Below are 21434 nucleotides of genomic sequence, written 5' to 3'. Positions count from 1 at the left end.
ATTAAAAAAAAAAAAATAGAAAGAAATGAGGAAGCTGGAAAAGAGGTCAAGAAAAACTCCACAAAAGCTGTTTCTTGGCACATTCCAAAATGAATCTGTTCATTATAATACAGTGCTTCTACTCATAGCCACGGCATTCTTTGTTTTCTACCCAGGGAGAGAACATGCTCCTCACAGTCCAATTGCTCTCTGTCACCCAGAGGTAGTTTACGTAAGCTCCAGCCAAGGGAGTCTGTGTTTAGCAGCTAGGATGATTATCTAAAGAGCCCACTTTATTCTTTAATACTGTTCAGTGTGCAGATAATATAAAATGGTTCCTGCACTGTCTGGCTAGTAGCTTGCTATCATGACACATGTGGACATAGTAGACTTCTTTCTAGTTCCAGGAAAACAAAGATTTACACACATACACACACATACACACACACACACACACACACACACACATACACACACACACATGTTTACCATATCCTTTATGTGCAGTTATCCTATGGACCACTCTATTATTTTCACACATGACTGGCATTTTTGCAGGTAGAGTATAGAAATTCAGTGACAGGAAGTGAACAGTGGTGCAACTTGTAGAGTACACACATATTACCATGCACAAAGGCCCAGGTTCAAGTCCCCAACCCCAACCTGCAGGGGGGAAGCTGTGATGCAGGTCTTTCTCTCTCTCTTTCTCTCTCTCTCTCTCCCCCCTTCCCTTTCAATTCCTGTCTTTATTCAAACTAATTAAATAAAGTACTAGGGAATAAAAAATAGACACCTTATTTGAAAAAGAAATGAGTGTTCTTAGGTGTGAAGCACAATGTCAACAGATTGTATTACTACTCAGATAGGACTTACCCCTAGTGGGTATGAGGGATAGCTCACTGAGGATGGTGTATGACCATAGCCTACATCTGATCTCTGGCACCACATAGGAGTTCGTTCCTACAGCAACAGAAGAAGCTCTGTTGATGTGATTCCTCTTCGATGCCACCCCCCCCACACACACACTTCTTTCTGTTCCTCTATCTGAGTAAAACTAGTAGCCCAGTGCTTGGATACTGCATGTTCAGAGACCCTGACTCCACAAAATTAACAATAGAAAGTATAAGAACATATATTTAGTGAGTTGTTCAAACAGTGCATCTGGAAACATTTAAAATGAAAAAATAAATAAATATACATGTGCATTCTAAATTATGTAATACACATATATGTATATATATATAATAGTATCTATGTGACATATTCTCAGGTACATGTATGATATCATAAATGGTTTTATTTGGGTATGTTTCCAGGGCTTCTGTAAAACACTTTCACAGATCCATGGTGTTCAGAGATGTTTTGGTTTTGAAACATTACAAGCGATGAAACATTATTCCAGCAGAAGGGAGTTTCATGCAGCGTATATTGCAGTTTCTTCTTACTCTGATAAGGCCATTCTCAAATGATAGTCACACTATTATTTCTAGAACTCTGTCTATTCTTTAAATACCGTCTCAGTTATTGTCATAATATAATGAAGGTTTTCTCTAGAAACTTAAAAGTCAGCCAATATCAAAGAGGATATTTTGGGGGGGAAAAAAAGAAGAAAGGAAAAAAAAGAAAGAAGAATGAGGAGGAGGAGAAAATTACTTTGAGGTCTGAATTTTGGTTTTCTTTACACACAGGACTTTTCTGGATCTGACAGACAGGAAAGAGCTGCAATTCTGATAAGCAAGTCACACCCCCACTCAAATGTCTGTAATCAGATGCCCAGGTCCATGTGCAGAAAGGCTAAAGTAGATTCCAGGATATCTGATCGTCTAGTCTTCCTCCTGGCTCCCAGTGATTTCATATCTTTGCATGACTGTTATCTGCATTCTCTGATAACAACTACCCAAGGCTCCTTCTGTCATGTTCACTTGTTATGTTTTATTGAAGACGAGGGACATCCAACTTGGAGTCATTCAAGCTACTCACTAACTTGATGAGGAGAACTTCTGTCTTTAGATATATGGGTTGAATGTTTCCCTAGCAACACTTGAAAAACCCTCTATCACAGATTACCAAGAAGAGTATCTTGGTTTCTTCTTCCTTTTTTCCTCAACCCCCCCTTTTTTTCCTTCTTCCTGTCTCTACAGTTTTGTTCTTTCCATTAGCACTATGTGCTACCATTTTCCAGTCACTCATATTTCATCACTGACTTATCAGTTTCTTAAATTATGTATAGAGAATACATTTAAAGACAAAAAAGAGAAAATCTAACTAAAATACTCCTTCCTTCATATGTTCTCTATATTGTGTATGAAATATACTTAGAGTTCAAAACTCTCACTGTAGTTTTAAGACATGAGAGTGACTTTATAATCATATTATTTAGAAGCTAAAAAGACACCTGAATATTTTTTGTTAAATTATTTTTGAGTTTAAAGAAAGTAAATTACAGAAAAAAAGATTTCATAAAAGCTATAATGATGGTAGGAAAGATTTGGGCATAGGTTAATGAGTCCAAGGAATCCAGAAGACAATATTCTTTCCATATGATGTCACTAATGACAAAAGGGAGAAGACAGTAAACAAATGGTTGTAGAAAGAGAAAAGTGGCTAATGTCAAAGCACTCTAGAACTTTCTCTTCAATTACACAAATGAAAAACAAATGTCTCTTTTCCGTTCCCTTTCATATTAGGTTTTCCATCCTATAGGGCAGAGTTGACTGAAAGTGGTATCCACTAAAAACAGAAAGCTTAACATTATATGACTAAAAGAACATAAAAGAAAACCCATTTCCCTGTGCTTAGCTTCTCATATAAAACTGACTTTTTCTTGTAAAGAACAAGGAGAATGAAGATGTGTTAATAGGAATGATGATAATAACAGTTAAATGGTCAACTATATAAAAAGAACTTTGTCAATTCATTTCACTGTATCACCAGAAGGTTTTTATGATCGTTTTTAGTATTATTAAGCCCACTGTGTTGATGAGGAGCCAAAAAATTAAACACAACAGTCAATGAACTGAACTAAAACTTGATTTGTAATAATAGCCAAGGAGGCCAGGCAGTGGCACACTCGGTTAAACACACATATCACCATGCTCAACGATCAGTCTTTGTGCTCCAGCTCCATACCTGTAGGGGGATGCTTCATGAGTGGGGAAGCAGGTCTGCAGGTGTCTTTCTTTCCCCTCCCTTACCTCCCCTTTAAATTTCTCTCTGTCCCATTAAAAATAAAATAAAATCATATATACATATATATATATACACATATGGGGAGAGAGAGAAAGAAAGGAAAAAACAATGAAAAAAATGGTCATGGAGAATGGTAGATTCTTAGTGCCGGGACTGAGCCCCAGCGATAACTCTGGTGGAAAATAAAGAAATAAATAAATGCCAGCATTTAAAGAATCTTTGTTTCAAACACCTGTTTTATTTACTTGCTTGTCTGTTTGTTTTGACTAACACATTTGATCATAAGCAAGTTTTTATGAGAGGAAATATTTTACAGATATCTTTAAGTCCATAAGATAGAAATTAGCTAATGAGGAAATCGGGGTTTAATGAGTAATAATATATAGGTGTAAATAGTGAAGCCAGAATTCTAAATCAGGCAATCTTGACATATAGATATTTGCTTCCACATCTGGACTTCTCAATTATAATCCTCAGTTCACAAATACAATGATAGTTGACCTAATTTTAAGAATATATATATTTATATTTTTATCATGCATATATGACACATAACTGATGTATGTAAAAGACTAGATATAGACAATATCTTTTAATCAAATAAGAATGGCTAAATTCACAACTTTGTATGGTAATTATAAATGATTGATTATTTTTCTTTTAATTTGATTAATATATACAGATTCCATAGTGAATTATTATTATGTTAAAGCAACCATAGGTAGAGCTTAGAGGTCATCCTTAAACTTATGCAATATTTCTACTCATGAATTTTCTTGTATTTCTCTCAAATTAACATTAAAACCTAACCTCTCCCTCTGGTTATTTCTTCTTAAGACAAAGTAATTTGTAGTCTGTCATCATGCACAATTTCCTCTTAAACAGAAGGATTATAAAACAAACAGGTACATAAGAACATTTCTAAGTAGAGGAAAGCCAATTAAATCACCTGCCATATGAGTATAATGTAAATGCCATCTTGTTAGACATGGATACAAAGTACGGTTTCATTCCAGCTGGTAAAGGAGTAGCAATTTAAATGTGACAAAATAAAAGGAATTTCGTGAAAGCTTGAGGTCAGCAGAGAAACATAAATTTAAACTATATGCTTTGGCATACTTATAAAAAGATCTCTCCAGTCTGTAAAATAAGTCTACTTCACCTTAGTCTTGATATTATAATCAATCATCAGGAAAAAGTGTATTTCAATTCAGAGATAGACTTAGTGTTTCCAGTTTCAAAGACATTTAGTGACTTAATTTATAATTTTAATATTTATGCTGGCATTACAGTGGGTATAGATCATAACTCATACTTTCCATTTTTGTTTGGGTACTTTATACTAGGATAGTTTTGTCTAACTCAACGACTCCACTAATATTCAGGCAGTTTTATACTTTCCAGTCAATATAATAGTTTGAAAACACTTGATGTACTCTGATGAAGTTATCATTAAGATTTTAACAAATTTAGGATTTGATATGATATAGAATATATAATAAATAAATGATTCATTCAACAGTATATGAATGGAAAAATGGGAACTCTTTCCCCAAAATGAATACCTATCAAAGATGCTTAAAACTACTCATTCTACCATTGGCCTCTCTAGAATCTAGAACAAAATTAAACATTTATAATATATTCTTCAAAATACAATTCATCAAACTATTCTGGAAAAAGTACAAGACTGGGGTCAGGAGGTGGCATAAATGGTTAAGCACACGCACTACAGTGCTTAAGGACCTGGGTTCAAGCCCCTGATTCCCACCAGCAAGGGGAATGTTTCACAAGTGGTAAAGCAGGGCTGCAGGTGTCTGTCTTTCTTAATCTCTAGCTCCCCCACCCCTCTCAATTTCTCTCTGTGTCTATCCAATAATAAATTAAAATTAAAAAAAGAAAGATCACATTTGGACCCAGGCAGACTTCATGTTACATATCAGCTATTCTACTAACTCTGGCATAGTTATTTAACCACAGCTGATTTTCACATTTCAGGCATATTAAAAATAATAATTAAATAATTATTTCTTTCTGAAATTTATACAATATTACACAAATAATATTTGTAGTGCATAATAGGACTCCATAAATGGTGACTGTGGCAACTTGATAGAATAGGAAGTATATGAAAGTTCCCCTCAGTGGGGCAAAGCACCATTATTGATGATGAAACCAAAATCACCTGATCAGATAATACATTACACATCAAAAGGTAAATCATCCACATTTGCTTAAATTGTCTAGCGTAATGGTTGTAACAGAGAAAAATGAGGTATTCTTGAATAGTGCTGACACTTTCCCACTGCAATACACATGATAGATAGTGGACATCTATGTCTTATTTCTATGTGTAATTGCTGGGAACAAAAATATACTTTTTTTTTGGAGAGATAGTACAATGTTAGGTCACAAGCTTTACATACCTGAGGGTCTACAGATTCCAGCTTTAATCCCCAGGACTGTTAGACACTAGAGAGGAGCAGTGCTTCCTCTCCCCCCCCAGATAAACAAATATTAAAAAGGTAAAAATAATTTCATTGTTTCTATCTCACTCAAAACAGCTCATGAAAACCAAAGTGTACTCTATTATGAAATGAGTCTGGAACCTGCTCTAATGTACTTTAAAGAAACAATGGAGTGGGGGAACTGGGTGGTGGTGCACCTGGTTAAGCACTCATGTTACAGTGCACAAGGATGAAGCTTCAAACCCCTGGTCCCCGCTTGCAGGGGGAAAGACTCACGAGTGGTGAAACAATGCTGCAGGTGTCTTTCTATCTCTCTCCCTCTCTATCTTCCCCCTACCCTATCAGTTTCTCTCTGTCTCTAGCTAGTAAATAAATAAATAAAATGTTTTTTTTTTTTAAGAAACCATAGGGGCCACATGGTAGCACACCTGGTTAATCACACATATTATAGTGTGCAAGGACCCAGGTTCAAACCCCAGGTCCTTACTTGCAAAGGGAAAGCTTTTCACAAGTGATGAAGTAAGGCTACAGGTGTCTTTCTCTCTATATATATATATACCCCTCCCATCTCAATATCTCTCTCTCTACCTCTCCATCCAATAATAAATAAGTACAGATTTTACAAATATAAGACTAAGACAAGAAACAATAAATACAATATTTTGCTACCATCAATTACAAATGTCTAGAGCTGCACCTCATATCTACTAAGATTCAAGAACACTGTTTCATCCATTAATAGAATAAGGCCAGAGGAATTAAATAACTGACTTTTGTTAAAATAGTTCATCGATCACAAAACAACCCAAAGGCAGAGTTCTTTCCCCAAAAAAATTGGGTCAGGATATTAATGTGTTTTACGATCTTGTGTCCTCAAATGCCACTCAAGGTCCCATATTTAGCTGCATTGTCAAACCTCAGAATTCCATAAAATACCATTTCTTAGCATTGTAGAGATTTGGAAAATTGGTCTAGATATAATTTTACTCAGTATATCTAAAAAGGCCAAGGCCATTATAGCTCTGGGAATTCAGCAATAGACATAAGAAAATATTTGTTTTCATACCATGAGAATGAGTTGGGGGGGGGGTGAAATTGAATTAAATTAAAAATATAGTATTTGGGTTTTTTCATAAATATTTTATTTATTTATTGTTTGTTTGGACAGATGGAAATGAGAGAAAAGAAGGTGAATGCACTTAACAAGTTAAGGTCTGCATAAGCATTAAGAGATTCATTAAGTCCTAGTTGCAACTGAGAGCATGTATGGTGAGGATAAACAATGAAGTCTTAGGGGCCATGTGGTGGTGTACACATTCTAGTGTAAAGGGACCCAAATTTAAGCCCCTGGTCCCCACAGACATGGTAAAACACTTTACAAGTGATAAAGCAATGCTACCACTGTCTCTATTTCTCCCTTTCCCCCTCCCCCAAAATATAGTATTTTGGACAGTGAGCAGTAATGAGGACAATAAAGAAAAAAAAAAAAAAAAAGCTAGTTGATGTCTTTTATTTTATTCATTGTCATTGGGTGTGAAAAGAGCCAGAACTTGGAGGGATAGTGACTCCTACAACATGTTCAATCCTGTCAATGAAACATCCATTAACTATGCTTCTCACCATGGAGCCGCCACTTTAATTATTCAATGGCACATTTAACCAGCAGGACAGCTTAGCTCTGATAGGAACTTGCCTGCAGGAAATCGGGTCCTAGTCAAAACTCTTAGAACACAGAATGTGGCTTGTGGCAAGACTGTGCTCCGTATTGTTTTGAAATGTATTTCCTTTGTCTTTATCATTTTCAACTGATTCAAGATTGCATTTACAATGTTTTTAAAACTCATGAGGCTATATATCAGTGTCGTATTCACTGGCAAAATAGAAACTATGTCTTCCCAGTAATGTGACTCAATATCACTGAGTAAAGCAAATACTTCCCTATGTAGAAGAGAAAAAGCAAATTTAAAGTGAGAGCATTTTTGTCTAAGGCTTGAAGGGACAGTGCAGGCAGCAGTGCTGTGGTCAGCAAGTGCTTCTTAGTGAGTGAAGAGAACGAACTTAAAAAAAAATTCTATACGTCTTGTTTTTAATCTCTCCCAATTATACAGAAACTGAGGAAGGCATCTGATACATTGATAAGACTTTAATGAGATTCCACAATCACTTACTTTCAATTGCCTTGATTTTATTTTCCCACGGGACACAAGCTGCTTTGAAGTTCTCAAAATCACGAAGAAATTTTGCCCATTTCTGGAAAGGGAGCAAAGTACAACAGTAAAACCCAACCCAGATCCAAGATGTCCGTTGCCTATCCTCACCCCACAATAGCTTAAGTCAGTCATCTTGTAAAGGTCTCCCTCATCTCCCCATTGCTATTGGTAAAACAGGGAAATAATGGGTTTCACTTGCCTCCTTTTTCCCCACCCCACCCCCATGAATTAAATTCAGACATATTTATTGAGTCCCTCTTTGACAGGAAATATGCTGATCACGAAGAAAAATCTGTCTTATTTTGTTAGATAATAAAATTACAGGAACTGAGTAATCACCTAATAATGTGACAGGTAAGTGATAGTCAGTTAACTGTGTGAAGAAATTAACAGAATCTGAATAATACACAGTTCCTGTTGTGAAGGGCTACAGGGTATACTGAAGAAAACTACATATAAACAGTTAATTTCCATACAAGACAGTAAATGCTATGACATGAGGTGGGACACATTTCCAGTGTGGTAGAAATATCAGTCTACTTTGTATAAAGGCCCAGGATCAAGGGAATGAAAAGAAGAGAAATCGGCATAATTCATTTCTTCACATTTTTATTTGTTTATTTATTACAGAGAGACAGAGAGAACTTGAGAAGGGAAGATAGAAAGGAAAAGAGACAGACACCTGCAGCCCTGCCTCACCACTCTTGAAGCTTCCCCCCTGTAGGTGGGGAGCAGAGGCACAAGATTTTTTTTTAAATCTTGCATACTTGATAAATTCATGTGTTCATCTACAATGAAATAAATTGTGATATCTTCAAGCAATGTAATACCACTTTGTCAATAGAATGAGCTATTAACTTTGCACATAGAGTCCTAAATACTAGTTTATTTTCTATGTTTCCCGAAGATCTATATCTATATTGGCATATCTTTTTGCTTATCTTTTGATCCATTTTCCATTTGGTATACCCAGTACAGAAGTTTATGGCCCTATAAACTTTCAGAAAGAAACCTTAACTCAGAACCCCTTTAATACTAAGAAATGAAACTGAGATGGGTACAGTGCTTTTCATCTCAAAGTGTTAAAATCACACAAATAAGTCCTTTTTCATAAGCCAGGTTTTTTTTTAATTTAATCTCATCTATAACTCCTCTAAGAAAATTCTGGGAAATTTCATTTTCTCAATCACGTCCTGCCCTGAATTATAATGCCATGATGTACTATGTATTTTATGCTTTATGTAAATTAACTGTATGTTTCTTTTTAATTTCTCAAAATAAAATCAATCACATACACACACACACACACACACACACACACACACACACACATACACACACCTTATGGGCAATGCAAGCCCAATGAAATTACAAAGAATGAACCAGAGTCAACTAAAAAACACTTACTTTGGCCATCATCATCTTAAATGCAAACCAACGTTTTCCTTTTCCTTTCCCAAGAGCTCCTTCATTTTCACTCACAAATTTTTTTGCTTCTCTGAGAAAATAAAACGAAATAAGAGAAAGGTGAAGAAAAGGCTGTACTATAATTAATAGTCTGTAGAGACGGTGGATGTTTAATTATTTTAGACTTGTGGTCTATTTCCTTGTGTACCTTCTAAATCCTTAACATGTGAATTAGGAATCAGATAGTGGAACAACTTGTAAAACACACAAGTTACCATGTGCAAAGACCCAGGTTCAAGCCCCCCATCCCACTTTCAGGGGAGAAACTTCAAAGCAGGAATGAGAGCATTCTCTCTTCCTCTCCAGCCCATCTCTCTCCTCTCCTTGCTTCTCTCTTATTTTATCATAATTAAACATAAGATATAAATATAACCAATGTATTTTTAAATATTTCATAATATAAGAGTTTGTAAAGGAATTTATTATTTTAATTTCTGACCAAGATATTTTATTCTTACTTCAGCAATGACTCATCAGAACCCCAGTTCATTGTTTCCAGCAAATACAAAATTGAAGCTGAAATTTATTTCAGATTCTGATGGTCAGAATGTTTATTTAAAATGTTTTTTTTTCCTTCTCTAAAAGAGAAAGATTGCTTTTTCTCTACTAGGGAAGGGAGGTTAGGGCAAACTGACACAGAACACACTTACTGACCAGGCATTTAATCTCGTAGAAGCAACTGTGAATTAAAATGGAAAAATCATATTATGTAAAGCAAATGGAATGGAGGGAAAAAGGAAAGGAATGTTTTGGGGTTTCATTCACAAAGGGGTTCAAATTTAAACTTTAACAGTTTTACCAAATAATTTATTCATAGTCAAAAGTAACATTTGTATCTTTGTACATATGTGATAAGCATTAATTCATCAAAATGAAAAATCTGAACATCTTAAATAAGCCACAAATCATACAGGCTTGTCTGACCATTTTTGTGTTTTTCACTGTTGATATTTGAAAAGAATTTTAAAAATAAAGGTGATTTGGGCTTATCTTGATCTCCTGGAAGACTGGAAGAATATTGATTAGATTGTAGAGGCTGGTAGGTAGTGTACTGGTAGGTAGTGTACTCATGCACATGCTACCATGCTCTAGGACCATGTTCAAGCCCTTAGTCCCCACCTGTAGGGGAGAAGCTGCATAAGTGGTAAAGCAGTACTACTAAGTGAAGTCTCTCTCCTCTCTTTCTGTCTTTCCTCTCTCAATTTCTCCACCTTTATCCAAATTAAATACAATAATTAAAGTAAAAAAATTATATCTTAAAATAGATTGTAAGATATAACAGATTGGCTTGAAGAAACAGTTCACCAGATAGGATGTGTGCCTTGCAGTGCATATAACTCAGGTTTAAATCTCAGCATCACATGAGAAGACTCTCTCTCTCTCTCTCTCTCTCTCTCTCTCTCTCCTTCCTTCTCTCTGAAGTAAAAAAAAATGTTAGTGATTAGTGATGATGTCATGATTATGTGACACCCTGGCTCCAGAAGAAAAGGAGGAAAAAAAAAAAAAAAAAAGAGGACAGGTAACCCAAACTTGAAATGTGACTCAGCAGGTACAATGCTCTCAGCAGTTATATACCCCTTGGAACTTCAAATGTTACTCACAAGACCTTTCAACACATGGCTACATATAAATCCAATAACACACAAAGTCACCTTTGGAAAAGATGAAAGACAGGGAAATAACTTTTTAGTGAGATGGGCCTACAGTATCAGTATTTGTCACTCACCGAAAGACCAAAACTGTGCACACTTGCTGTTTAATCAGTAAACAGCGGCAGCACCAACTCATTCCTCACCTGTGAACATGTGCACACTCAGACATGCCACAGAAACATAGGCTCTATGGAGAAAATTCTCTTCAGTCATCCAAAAGTTCCTTCAATTCAGTCACACTGGTGACAACAGGGACACTTTCTTGTTCTTTTCTGTCTTCCACCACAGTATTAACCACCACTCTGACCATAGAGGGGGTTTAATAAAAACAAACCTCCTGAAAATAACAGCAGACAGTACAGGCTGGAGTAGAAATTAATAATTACGTTTCCTACATCAGTGAATGTTTGTAGGGAAAAGGCATGCCTCAACTCTTGGGGTTTCACTCTTGTTCCCTAATTTTCTCATAGACTTAGGAAATAGAGAACAGTTATGAGATGGCTTTATTGTCAAAGGCCCTGGCATGTCCTCTTGGCTGTGGAAATTAATTCATAAACAGGTCTTAAAACATACTGCACATTCTAAAATGACCAATAATCAAAGAGTGAGACTTGCTCAAGAAAACATCACATTCAGTGTATGTACTGCCGATGAAAGCACAAAATGCCTCATTTAGAACATTGACCATATACTGCAGAGAAGATAATATTGCAGAGAATGTGACACTTGACAGACATATCATCAACTACTGAGGTGATTTTTAGGGCTGGGAAGATAATGCCCTTAGTGATGAGAACAGATTTCAAGCCTGAAGCACCAGAGGACACAGGTTCAATTTCTGGCAAAACTGTAAGTGAGAGCTGAGCAGTTCTCTGGTACAAGAAAGAAAGGGAGGAGAGAAGAGAGAAACAGAAGTGAGGTGAGGAAAAGGAGATGGAAGGAAGGGGTGGGGAAAATGTTGAATTGACTTAACTTAGAATTAGTGTAAATTCTAGACCAGTCTCTGATTTTTTTCTCTATGACTTTGCCCAAATTCCTTAGTTGGGGGGGGGTTGTGTGTGACAGTTTACAGTTTAGTTGTTCACACATGGGTAAATATCTGACCTCCCCATGATAGGTGCCTAAACCCTTTTTCATCATCATGCACCAGGTCCCAAAGACCAATCTCACCTAATTCCCTCCCTTCCCAGAGTTCTTTGCTTTGGTGCAATACACCAAACCCAGTCCAAGTTTTGCTTTATGTTTTTCCTTTCTGTTCTTGTTTCTCAACTTGTGTCCATGAGTGAGAGCATCCCATATTAATTCTTCTCTTTCTGGTTTATCCCAACAATAGATTCCTTCAAGCTCCAACCAAGAAATGAAGAAGGTGATACTATTACTATACCCATAAGCAGGAGAGCTTTTACTATTACTATTTTTACTATTACTATTACTATACCCATAAGCAGGAGAACTCAACTCCTCAGAGGAAAACACATTTGTCTAAGACCACACACACCTGAAAAAGTTCTAGCACAACTTCTTTCAGTATTCTGTGTGGCCTAAAACAGGTCCACATTCTCGTCAAACAAAAAAAGATTAGACAGTTGTCTCCTTACTTGTCCAGTGGTAGCAAGAATAAGGTGAGATCAGAAAGTGTTGAAGGGATTCTTACACAGTCAACTCTACTGCAATTTGTGTTGTGAAATTGAGACTTGTTCTGAGATGAGTGATATCATGGAATAATTTGAAATTAGCCCAATTTTTCTGTTTGCTTATGGGTGATTTTTATCAACAAGCAGCACGAAATGAACACAAAAAACTTCATTCAGCAAAACTTAGGAGTGTGGAAATAGACAAAATGCTCAGCTGTCCAGACAGTGGCACACCAAGTTGAACGGACATGTTATCACGCCCAAGAACCCAGGTTCAAGTCCCAGTTTCCACCTGCAGAGTGGAAGACTCACAAGTTGTGAACAAAGCAGTGCTGAGGTGCCTCTCTGTCTCTCTCTTTATCTTCCCCTCCCCTCAATGTCTTTCAGTCTCTGTCTAATAAATTAAGTAAATCATTAAGTAAACAAAATATGAAAGTAAATAAAATGCTCACACTGCAGTGACCAAGCTACATTATGGCACAGTGTGTGCTAGAAAAACCTTCTCTATTCAGAGCCTGTGCTACCTCCTTCCACACTTGACAGAAATGCAAACTAAAGTGCCACTGAGGTCACTTCCCCCAGTCAAGTTCAGTTAATATGTATTTCCTAGTGGTTAGTGTGTGCAAATAAGATGCTGACATTTTGTCACATTTAAGTCTTTTTTAATGTGTTGCCAATGACAACTCTCATTACTGTGCCCCCATCCCATTTTTTCCTTCCAAACCTATGGTATTCTTCATACATTTTTTTTTTTGTCTAGTACGGTATGATGAATGGTAGGAAACCAACCATTTTGTAGCAGGACTGAATACAGTTGAATTGTTGGTATCAAGAACTTTGAAATTCATAAACCAGGTATACACAGGAATTATTACAGCATTCCATAATTAGAGTAGGCATATATAAGAATTGAAAGACCAAGGCTAGTTGATGGTGCACCTGGCTGAGCACAAATGCTACAGTGCACAAGGACCCAGGTTCGAGCCCCCGGTCCCTACCTACAGGGAGAAGCTTTTAGAGTCGTGAAGCAGGTCTGCAGGTGTCTCTCTGTCTCTTTCCCTTTCTAGCTTCCCTCCTCCTCTCAATTTCTGGCTGTCTCTATCTAATAAATAAATAAAGATAATAAAAAAATTTAAAAAGAAATATTAAAAAAATAATTGAAAGACCTCTGTAGTAAGATCAGAGTATGTTTCTCAAATGTGATACATTACCTTCTTTATGGGCCAATCTACAATTCTAAATATTCATCAGATAATAAATAAAAGCTCATATTTGCCTATTAGAGTTATGTTACATTCTAAATGAATGATCAATTATCAAGAGTAAATGTAATTGCTTTAAATAGAAGAGCAAAGACTTGCTGTTCAACTGCATGATTTTAGCTAAATTTTTAATTTTATGAGTTAATTATTATGCTACAGGGATATTAAAGTTATGCAGTTTAAGAATAGATGTAATAGCAGGATTACAATCAAATTAAAATCACCAGAAAATTAATAATAGTTTCACTTAACAGAGAAATTTTTTTACATGACATTCATAGGGTGAGTGTTTGCTCCTTTTAATATTCTAAGCAGGTTTTCACTATTTATTTCTTTTAAATTTTTTCTTACCTTTATTTTACTTATTGGATAAAGACAACCGGAAATCAAGAGGGAAAAGAATTATAAAGAGAGAGAGATACCTGCAGAACTGCTACACCACTTGTGAAGCTTTCACCCAGCAGATGGGGACTGGGGGGCCTGAACCTGAGTCCTTGTGCATGTTACATGTGCACTCAACCAGGTGCACCACCACCTGGCCCCATCTAGTATTTCTTTAATTGCCAAGTTTTCCCAGATGCTAGATATGGTTATATTTTATCTTTTCTGAATTACTGTCCCATACCATCCTTGACACACAAACCCTGATGAAAGTTTTCAGGTTAATAAATAAATAAATAAATAAATAAATAAATAAGCTTGAAGACTTCCAGAGGCAGAGCTACAGAGTAACAGCAGCTGCTTTTCTCCCCTCTTCTCTCCTCACTTCTCCTCTCCTCTCTTCTCCCTGGTCAACTAGGAATATCAAAGGAGATAATCTGAGACTGCCACAAGATAGGATTAGAACTATTTTGGGAACCCAACAAATCACCGGTGCGTGCAAACACATGTGGCTCATGGATAGAGAGGAGCCTAAGGAGAGATTCCTAAGGTTAAAGCCCATATCTACTCCAAAGCGACTGGTAACAGTCTGGCAGTTTTCTGGTTGAGGCACCACCTCCAGTCTGTTCCACCAACAAAAAGACTGCTGAGGTGAGGAGAGGTCTCCCCTAAGGCTCACCAAATGCAACTGTGAGTCTCCATTGCTACTGCCCCTCAGAGGCTGAAGCAGCAGTCTAGAGGCCCTGTACTGGCACTGGGGGGAAGAGAACTAGCCGAGAAACTCAGGAGATCTACACCCCAATAGACTACAGGTGGGGCTGTATAGTGAGAGCCTTTCCACATTGTTCCCCTGATGAATTGGGAGGCACAGTGAATAATTGCTGCTGAACCCACAGAGGATTTCCAAACAGGATTTGTTTGGAATCTCAGAGGGCCAAGCAGTGTTGCTCACCTTAGTTCTGGATGATAGCAGAGAAGCTGAATTTAGCTCAGAGCTTTGGATCCTCAGGGCATGGGAGTCTCTTTGCATAACCACTGTGCTCTCTCTCCCCCACCGTGATTTATCTTCTGGTCAGGAGTGAGTGATTAAGCTAAAAAGCCTGCTTATAATTAAAAAGCTCCCAGGCTCCCATAGCACAAAGTGAAGAAAAAGAACAAAAGAGGTGGGACCCAGGCAGTGGCTCAGTGGGTTAAGCGCAGGTGGTGCAAAACACAAGTACTGGCGTAAAGATCCCGGTTCGAGCCCCCGGCTCCCCACCTGCAGGGGAGTAGCTTCACAGGCAGTGAAGCAGGTCTGCAGGTGTCTGTCTTTCTCTCCATCTCTCTGTCTTTCCCTCCATTTTCTCTCTGTCCTATCCAACAATGATGACATCAGTAACTACAACAATAAAACAACAAGGGCAACAAAAGGGAATACATAAATAAATAAATAAACAAACAAACAAAAAAGAACAAAAGAGGTTTTTAACAGTCACTGTGCTTCAACTCAGGGATTGAGATAACATTGAAACAACTGTGAACTTCCACAACTGTTAACTCTGTAAGTAACTTTTTAACTACTTTACTTAAAACAAGTCCAGGCAAGAGTGATCAGTAGATCAAAAAGTACAGAGAGAGGGACCTCATAACACAGTATATACAATGGCTAAACCAAGAAGAAACACTGGATAAATGAACCAGGACAGAAGTCCAAATAAAAGTTTCTCAAAAGTAGAAGCACATAAGAATGAGGTCAAAATCTAAATGCTAATTGAGGAAATTAGTCATAAGAAAGAGGAAAGAGATTGAAAGTAATATTATCAGAAATGGGGAAACAGCAAATGAAACCCTGGAAGAAAACACTAACTATGTGGAGGTTATCTGAGAGCTGAAAACTGAAATAGCTAAGAACACAACTAGCTAAACAAGCTAAAACAGTAGCAGAACAAGGCAACAAAAGAGTTGAGCTACAGAAGACAACAGAGGTAAAAGAAAATAGAATAAATGAGGCAGAAAACACAATTAGCAAGATCAAGGATGGATTAAAGGAAAAACTAAGAAAGAAGTAAGAGATCTCACAAAGAGATTAAGAGATACTGAAAGCAACAACAGAGACATATGGATGACTTCAAAAGAATTTATACATTATTGGCTTACCAGAGGAAGAGAGGGAGGGGAAGGAAGCAATCTACAGAACATAATAGCTGAGAACTTCTCTAGTCTAGACAACATAAAAGACATAAAGGTTCAAGAAGCCCAGAGGGTCTCAAAGAGAATTAACCCAGATTTATCTGATGTAAGACATATAAAATTCATCTACCATTCTGTGAGGGGTCTTTTGGTTTGGGTATTGGTTTCTTTTGCTGCGTAGAAAAGCTTTTTAATTTGATGTAGTCTCATAGGTTTATGCTTGCCTTACTCTTCTTTATAACTGGATACATTTTATTGAAGATCTCTTTAAAATTTATGTGGAAAAGAGTTCTGCCAATATTTTCCTCTAAGTATCTGATAGTTTCTGGCCTAACATTCAAGTCCTTGATCCACTTGAAATTTACTTTTGTATTTGGTGAAATAGAGTGGTTCAGTTTCATTCTTCTGCATGTTTCATCCCATTTTTTCCAGCACCATTTGTTGAAGAGCCTCTGCTTTCCCCATTGAAAGTCTGGGCACCTTTGTCAAAGATTAGATGGCCATAGGCATGGGGGCTTACTCCTGGGCTCTCAATTCTATTCCACTGGTCAGTGTGTCTATTTATGTTCCAGTACCAAGAAATTTTTATGGCAATGGCCCTATAATACGATTTGAGGTCTGGGAGTGTGATGCCTCCAGTTCTGTTCTTTCTTCTCAAGATTGTTTTGGCAAGTCTAGGTTTTTTAAGGTTCCAGATAAACATTTTTATTCTCCTAAAATATGTGTCTCATATCTTGATGGGGATAGCATTAAATTTGTATATGGATCTGGGTAGCATATTAATTTTGATTATGTTAAATCTTCCAACCCATGAACATGGAATATCTTTCCACTTCTTTATATCTTTTGTAATTTTCTTGAGTAGTGACTCATAATTTTCAGTATATGAGTCTTCACTTCTTTGATTAGGTTTATTCCTAGATATTTTATTGTTTTTGTTGCTATAACAAAAGGAATTGATTTCTGGATTTAAACTTCTTCTATCTTAGTGTTTGTATAGAGGAATGCCACTGACTTTTGAATGTTAATTTTGTAGCCTGACACCTTATTGTATTGCTTGATGATTTCTGAAAACTTCTCACTGGATTCCTTAGATTTTTATATGTATATTGTTGGTCTGCTTCTAAATTCTGCTTCTAAGACCCCTAGAAGTTGCGGTCTATTTACATAATCATTGTTTTCATTGGTTTAATCCCCATTAGTTCTCTTATTTTTTCCTTCTCCCCACCCCCTATCCTAAGTACTTCCTCTTCCTGACACTTCTGCCTCAGGAGATATATATATAGGACAGGATTGTGATTAGAGATAGCTAGCTTGACCTGCATCCCCACTTGTCAATAAAGATTGAACTGCATTCCCAGCTCAGCCATGAGTCCCTGGTCATCTTTCTCATGCCCGCGAAGCTAGCCTGGCATCTGGCACCCCGAACTGGGACCAGCAGTATATTATCATGTCATATGCAAATAGGGAGAGTTTGACTTCTCTTCCAATCTATATCCCTTTAATTCTTTGCTCCTGCCTGATTGCTATAGAAAGAACTTCTAACACTATGCTGAATAGTAATGGTGATAGTGGGCAGCCCTGTCTAGTACATGATCTTAGGGGAAATGCTTCCTGTCTTTCACCATTGACTATGATGTTGCCTTAGCTTTGCTATATAGACTTCACTATCTTTAGGAATTTTCTATCCCCATTTTTTGCAGTGTTTTGATCATAAAGGGATGTTGTATTTTGTCAAAGAATTTCTCTGCATCTATTTATATGACCATGAGGTTTTTGGTCTTGCTTTGTTGATGTAGTGGATCATGTTGATTGATATATGTATATTAAACCAAGCTTGCATCCATGGGATAAGCCCCACTTGGTCATGATGAACAATCTTTTTAATGTATTGCTGTATCCGGTTGGCTAGAATAATATTTTAGCATCTATGTTCATCAGAGATATTGGTCTGTAGTTTTCATTTTTGGTTGTGTCTCTGCTTTTGGTATCAAAGTGATGTCGGCTTCGTAGAAGCTGAAAGGGAGTATTCAAGTGACTTTAATCTTCTGGAAGACTTTTAAAAGTAGAGATATTAGTTCTTCTTTGAAGGTTTTGTAGAATTCATTTGTAGAACCATCTGGTCCAGGATTTTATTGTTTGGAAGGTTGTTGATAAACAAAGAGTCACCTACAGAGGAAAGCCCATAAGATTAGCAGCAGATTTCTCCACACAAACACTAAAGGCCAGAAGAGAATGGCAAGATGTCTATCAAGTGCTCAATGAGAAAGGCTTTCTACCAAGACTACTGTATCTTGCTAGACTGTCATTCAGACTAGATGGAGGCATCAAACACTTCTCAGACAAGTGACAGTTGAAAGAATAAACTATCACCAAGCCTGCCCTGAAAGAATTTCTGAAAGGTCTCCTCTAAACAGACCACCATAAATAGGACATATATCAGAACTCTAAAACTGTGCAAGAATGGCGTTAAAATATCTTCAGTATTTCATATCAATAAGTGTCAATTCCATCTACACCATGCCTCAGCCTCACGTGAGCTTAATGTGCAGCTTGGCGATATGAGAATCCGGCATGAAGCCCAGCCAGTCTATCTTGGCATTACTCTCGATCGCACTCTGTCATTTCACAAACATCTCATAAAAACTGCAGCAAAGGTGGGCGCGAGGAATAACATCATTGCAAGACTGGCCAGCTCCTCATGGGGCGCAAGCACTTCCACACTACGATCATCATCCCTGGCATTATGCTATTCCACTGCAGAATACTGTGCCCCAGTATGGTCCGTAGCCCCCATGTCCACTTGGTCGATTCCAAATTATATTCCTCCATGAGGATAATTTCTGGAACCATCCATTCCACCCCGGTTCCATGGCTGCCAGTTCTTAGCAACATCGCCCCGCCAGATATTCGTCGGGATGCGGCATCATCTAAGTTCATTTCCCACGTCTACGCTTGACCGGACCTGCCAATATACGCGGATATCTTCGCCCACCCTGTCCAACGCTTGACGTCTCGTCACCCAATCTGGTCCCCTATGCCTACACTGAACTTCTCTGTTCCAGTCTCTTGGAAACAGAGTTGGCAGTCAGCTGAGGTAAAGAGCAAACACCTCATCACAGACCCCTGCAAGCGTCAACCCGGCTTTGACCTAGCACGTTATGATTGGGCCCTCCTCAATCGCTATCGAACAGGCCATGGCCAGTGTACCGCTATGTTCCATAGCTGGGGAGCCAGAGATGACCCGAACTGCCCCTGCAGCTACAGACAATGACCCACATAGTCAACGGCTGCCACCTCTCCAGATTCAAAGGAGGTCTCGAAACTTTACATCAGGCTCAACCTGACGCTGTTGACTGGTTATGGAAGAAGGCACAGAGTAGGAAGATGGATCAGAAAAACATTTTGATTTCTTCCTTTATTTCCTCTTTGACCCAGTAGTTGTTAAGGAGTTTACTGTTGAGCTTCCACATTTTGGAACTACTACTAATTTTTTGTTGATTGTGAAGTATTAGTTTAATTCCACTGTGGTCTTAGAAGATGCTTGGGATGATATCAATGCTCTTGAATTTGCTGATGCTGTCTTTGTGGCCTAACATATGGTGTATCCTTGAGAATGGCCCATGTGGACTTGAATAAAATGTGTATTCCAGTTTCTTGGGAGGAATAACTCTGAAAATGACTAATAGTTCTAGTTTATCTATCACCTCATTTATCTCCCTTGTGTCTTTATTGATTTTCTGCCTGGATGATCTGTCAAGTTGAGAGAGTGGGGTGTTGAAGTCCCCTACTATGACTGTGTTGCTGTTAATATTGCCATAGCTCTTTCAGTAGATGTTTCATGTACTCAGATGGGTTCTCATTGGGTGCATAAATGTTAATAATTGTTAAGTTCTCTTGATCAACTGATCCACTGAGCATTAAGTGGTGTCCATCCTATCTTTTTGAATTTTATTTATTTTAAAGTCTATCATGTTCATGACATGGGAATAGCTGTTTTTGCCCTTTTTTGTGGGCCACTAGCTTGTATGATAGTGTTCCATCCTTTCACTTTGAGTCTGTGTTTGTCTTATTGAATTAGGTGAATTTCCTGTAAACAGCATGTTGTTGGGTTGTGTTTTCTGATCCCTGTTTTCCCCTTCTCTCTCCATTTCTCTGTCCTATCAATAATGACAACATCAATAACAACAACAACAACAGCAATAAAAAAGGGCAATGAAAGGGAATAAATAAATATTTTTAAGAAACATTTAAAAAATGAAATTGGCTTTTTCAGATAAACTCTGAATATCTATTGGTCTTGATCCATCCAAAGCTCTGACAGAAAAATGTGTGTTACCTCCTTGAATCTTATTAAAAAATGCTGCCTACCAGGACTGTAATCCAGTCTCAGTGCTCAGAGCTCAAGCAAGCCTCAGTACAATATGCACTTCTCTGTGAGCTGTAACCCCAGACCTAGTGATAAATAATTGAATGAGGTCTATTTAATGACAATAATACCTAGCCTCATAATTCATTTATCAACCCCTTGTGTTGGTAATTAGAATAATAAGGTTTCATGGCCTTTCAAGAAAACTTTCACAGTTAGTTAGAGGAGCAAACTTGTGCCCAATTTACAAAATAGCTAATTTACTCACAACACATGATATGCTCTGGCTTGTGCAGGGGAGTTAGGTCATGGTGTGCTGCCTTTGACACATCCTCATCTCAGGAAAAAAAATGTCTCCTCTTCAAGGTAGTTTAATATGATTTGTTTTTCTACTTATTTGCAGTTTGATAGCATGATTAGGCAACTAAATTATTGCTCAAATAAATAAGAAAACAATTCAAAAATTTTTAGGCAACTGTCATCAAAATGTATATTCATGAATACTTCCTGGTAATAGAATCAGAAGAATAATAAACATTTTCATATAAACACAGTCATTTAAAAAACATCAATCATTTAAACTGACTAAAAGTCAGAATTCTTGATTTTTACTAAAATATTGAATCAATAGCTGCAGAGATAAGAAGCTACCCT

The 21434-nt window shown here is 37.3% G+C and overlaps 1 protein-coding gene across 1 annotated transcript in view; it reads right to left on the bottom strand.

Annotated features, from left to right (window-relative positions):
- Nucleotides 1-21434, bottom strand: part of TMC1 (transmembrane channel like 1) — a 166196-nt gene that overhangs the window by 90931 nt on the left and 53831 nt on the right. The window contains exons 6-7 of the mRNA XM_060198995.1: nt 9254-9344; nt 7805-7886 (exon numbers count right to left, since the gene is read on the bottom strand). Of these exons, the coding sequence (XP_060054978.1) occupies nt 7805-7886; nt 9254-9344 (173 nt within the window). The remainder of the gene's footprint in view (nt 1-7804; nt 7887-9253; nt 9345-21434) is intronic.

Source organism: Erinaceus europaeus, chromosome 10, assembly GCF_950295315.1.
Source record: "Erinaceus europaeus chromosome 10, mEriEur2.1, whole genome shotgun sequence".
NCBI lineage: Eukaryota > Metazoa > Chordata > Mammalia > Eulipotyphla > Erinaceidae > Erinaceus > Erinaceus europaeus.
The sequence above is the reverse complement of the archived record's forward strand: the minus strand, read 5'-3'. Positions and strand labels throughout refer to the sequence as shown.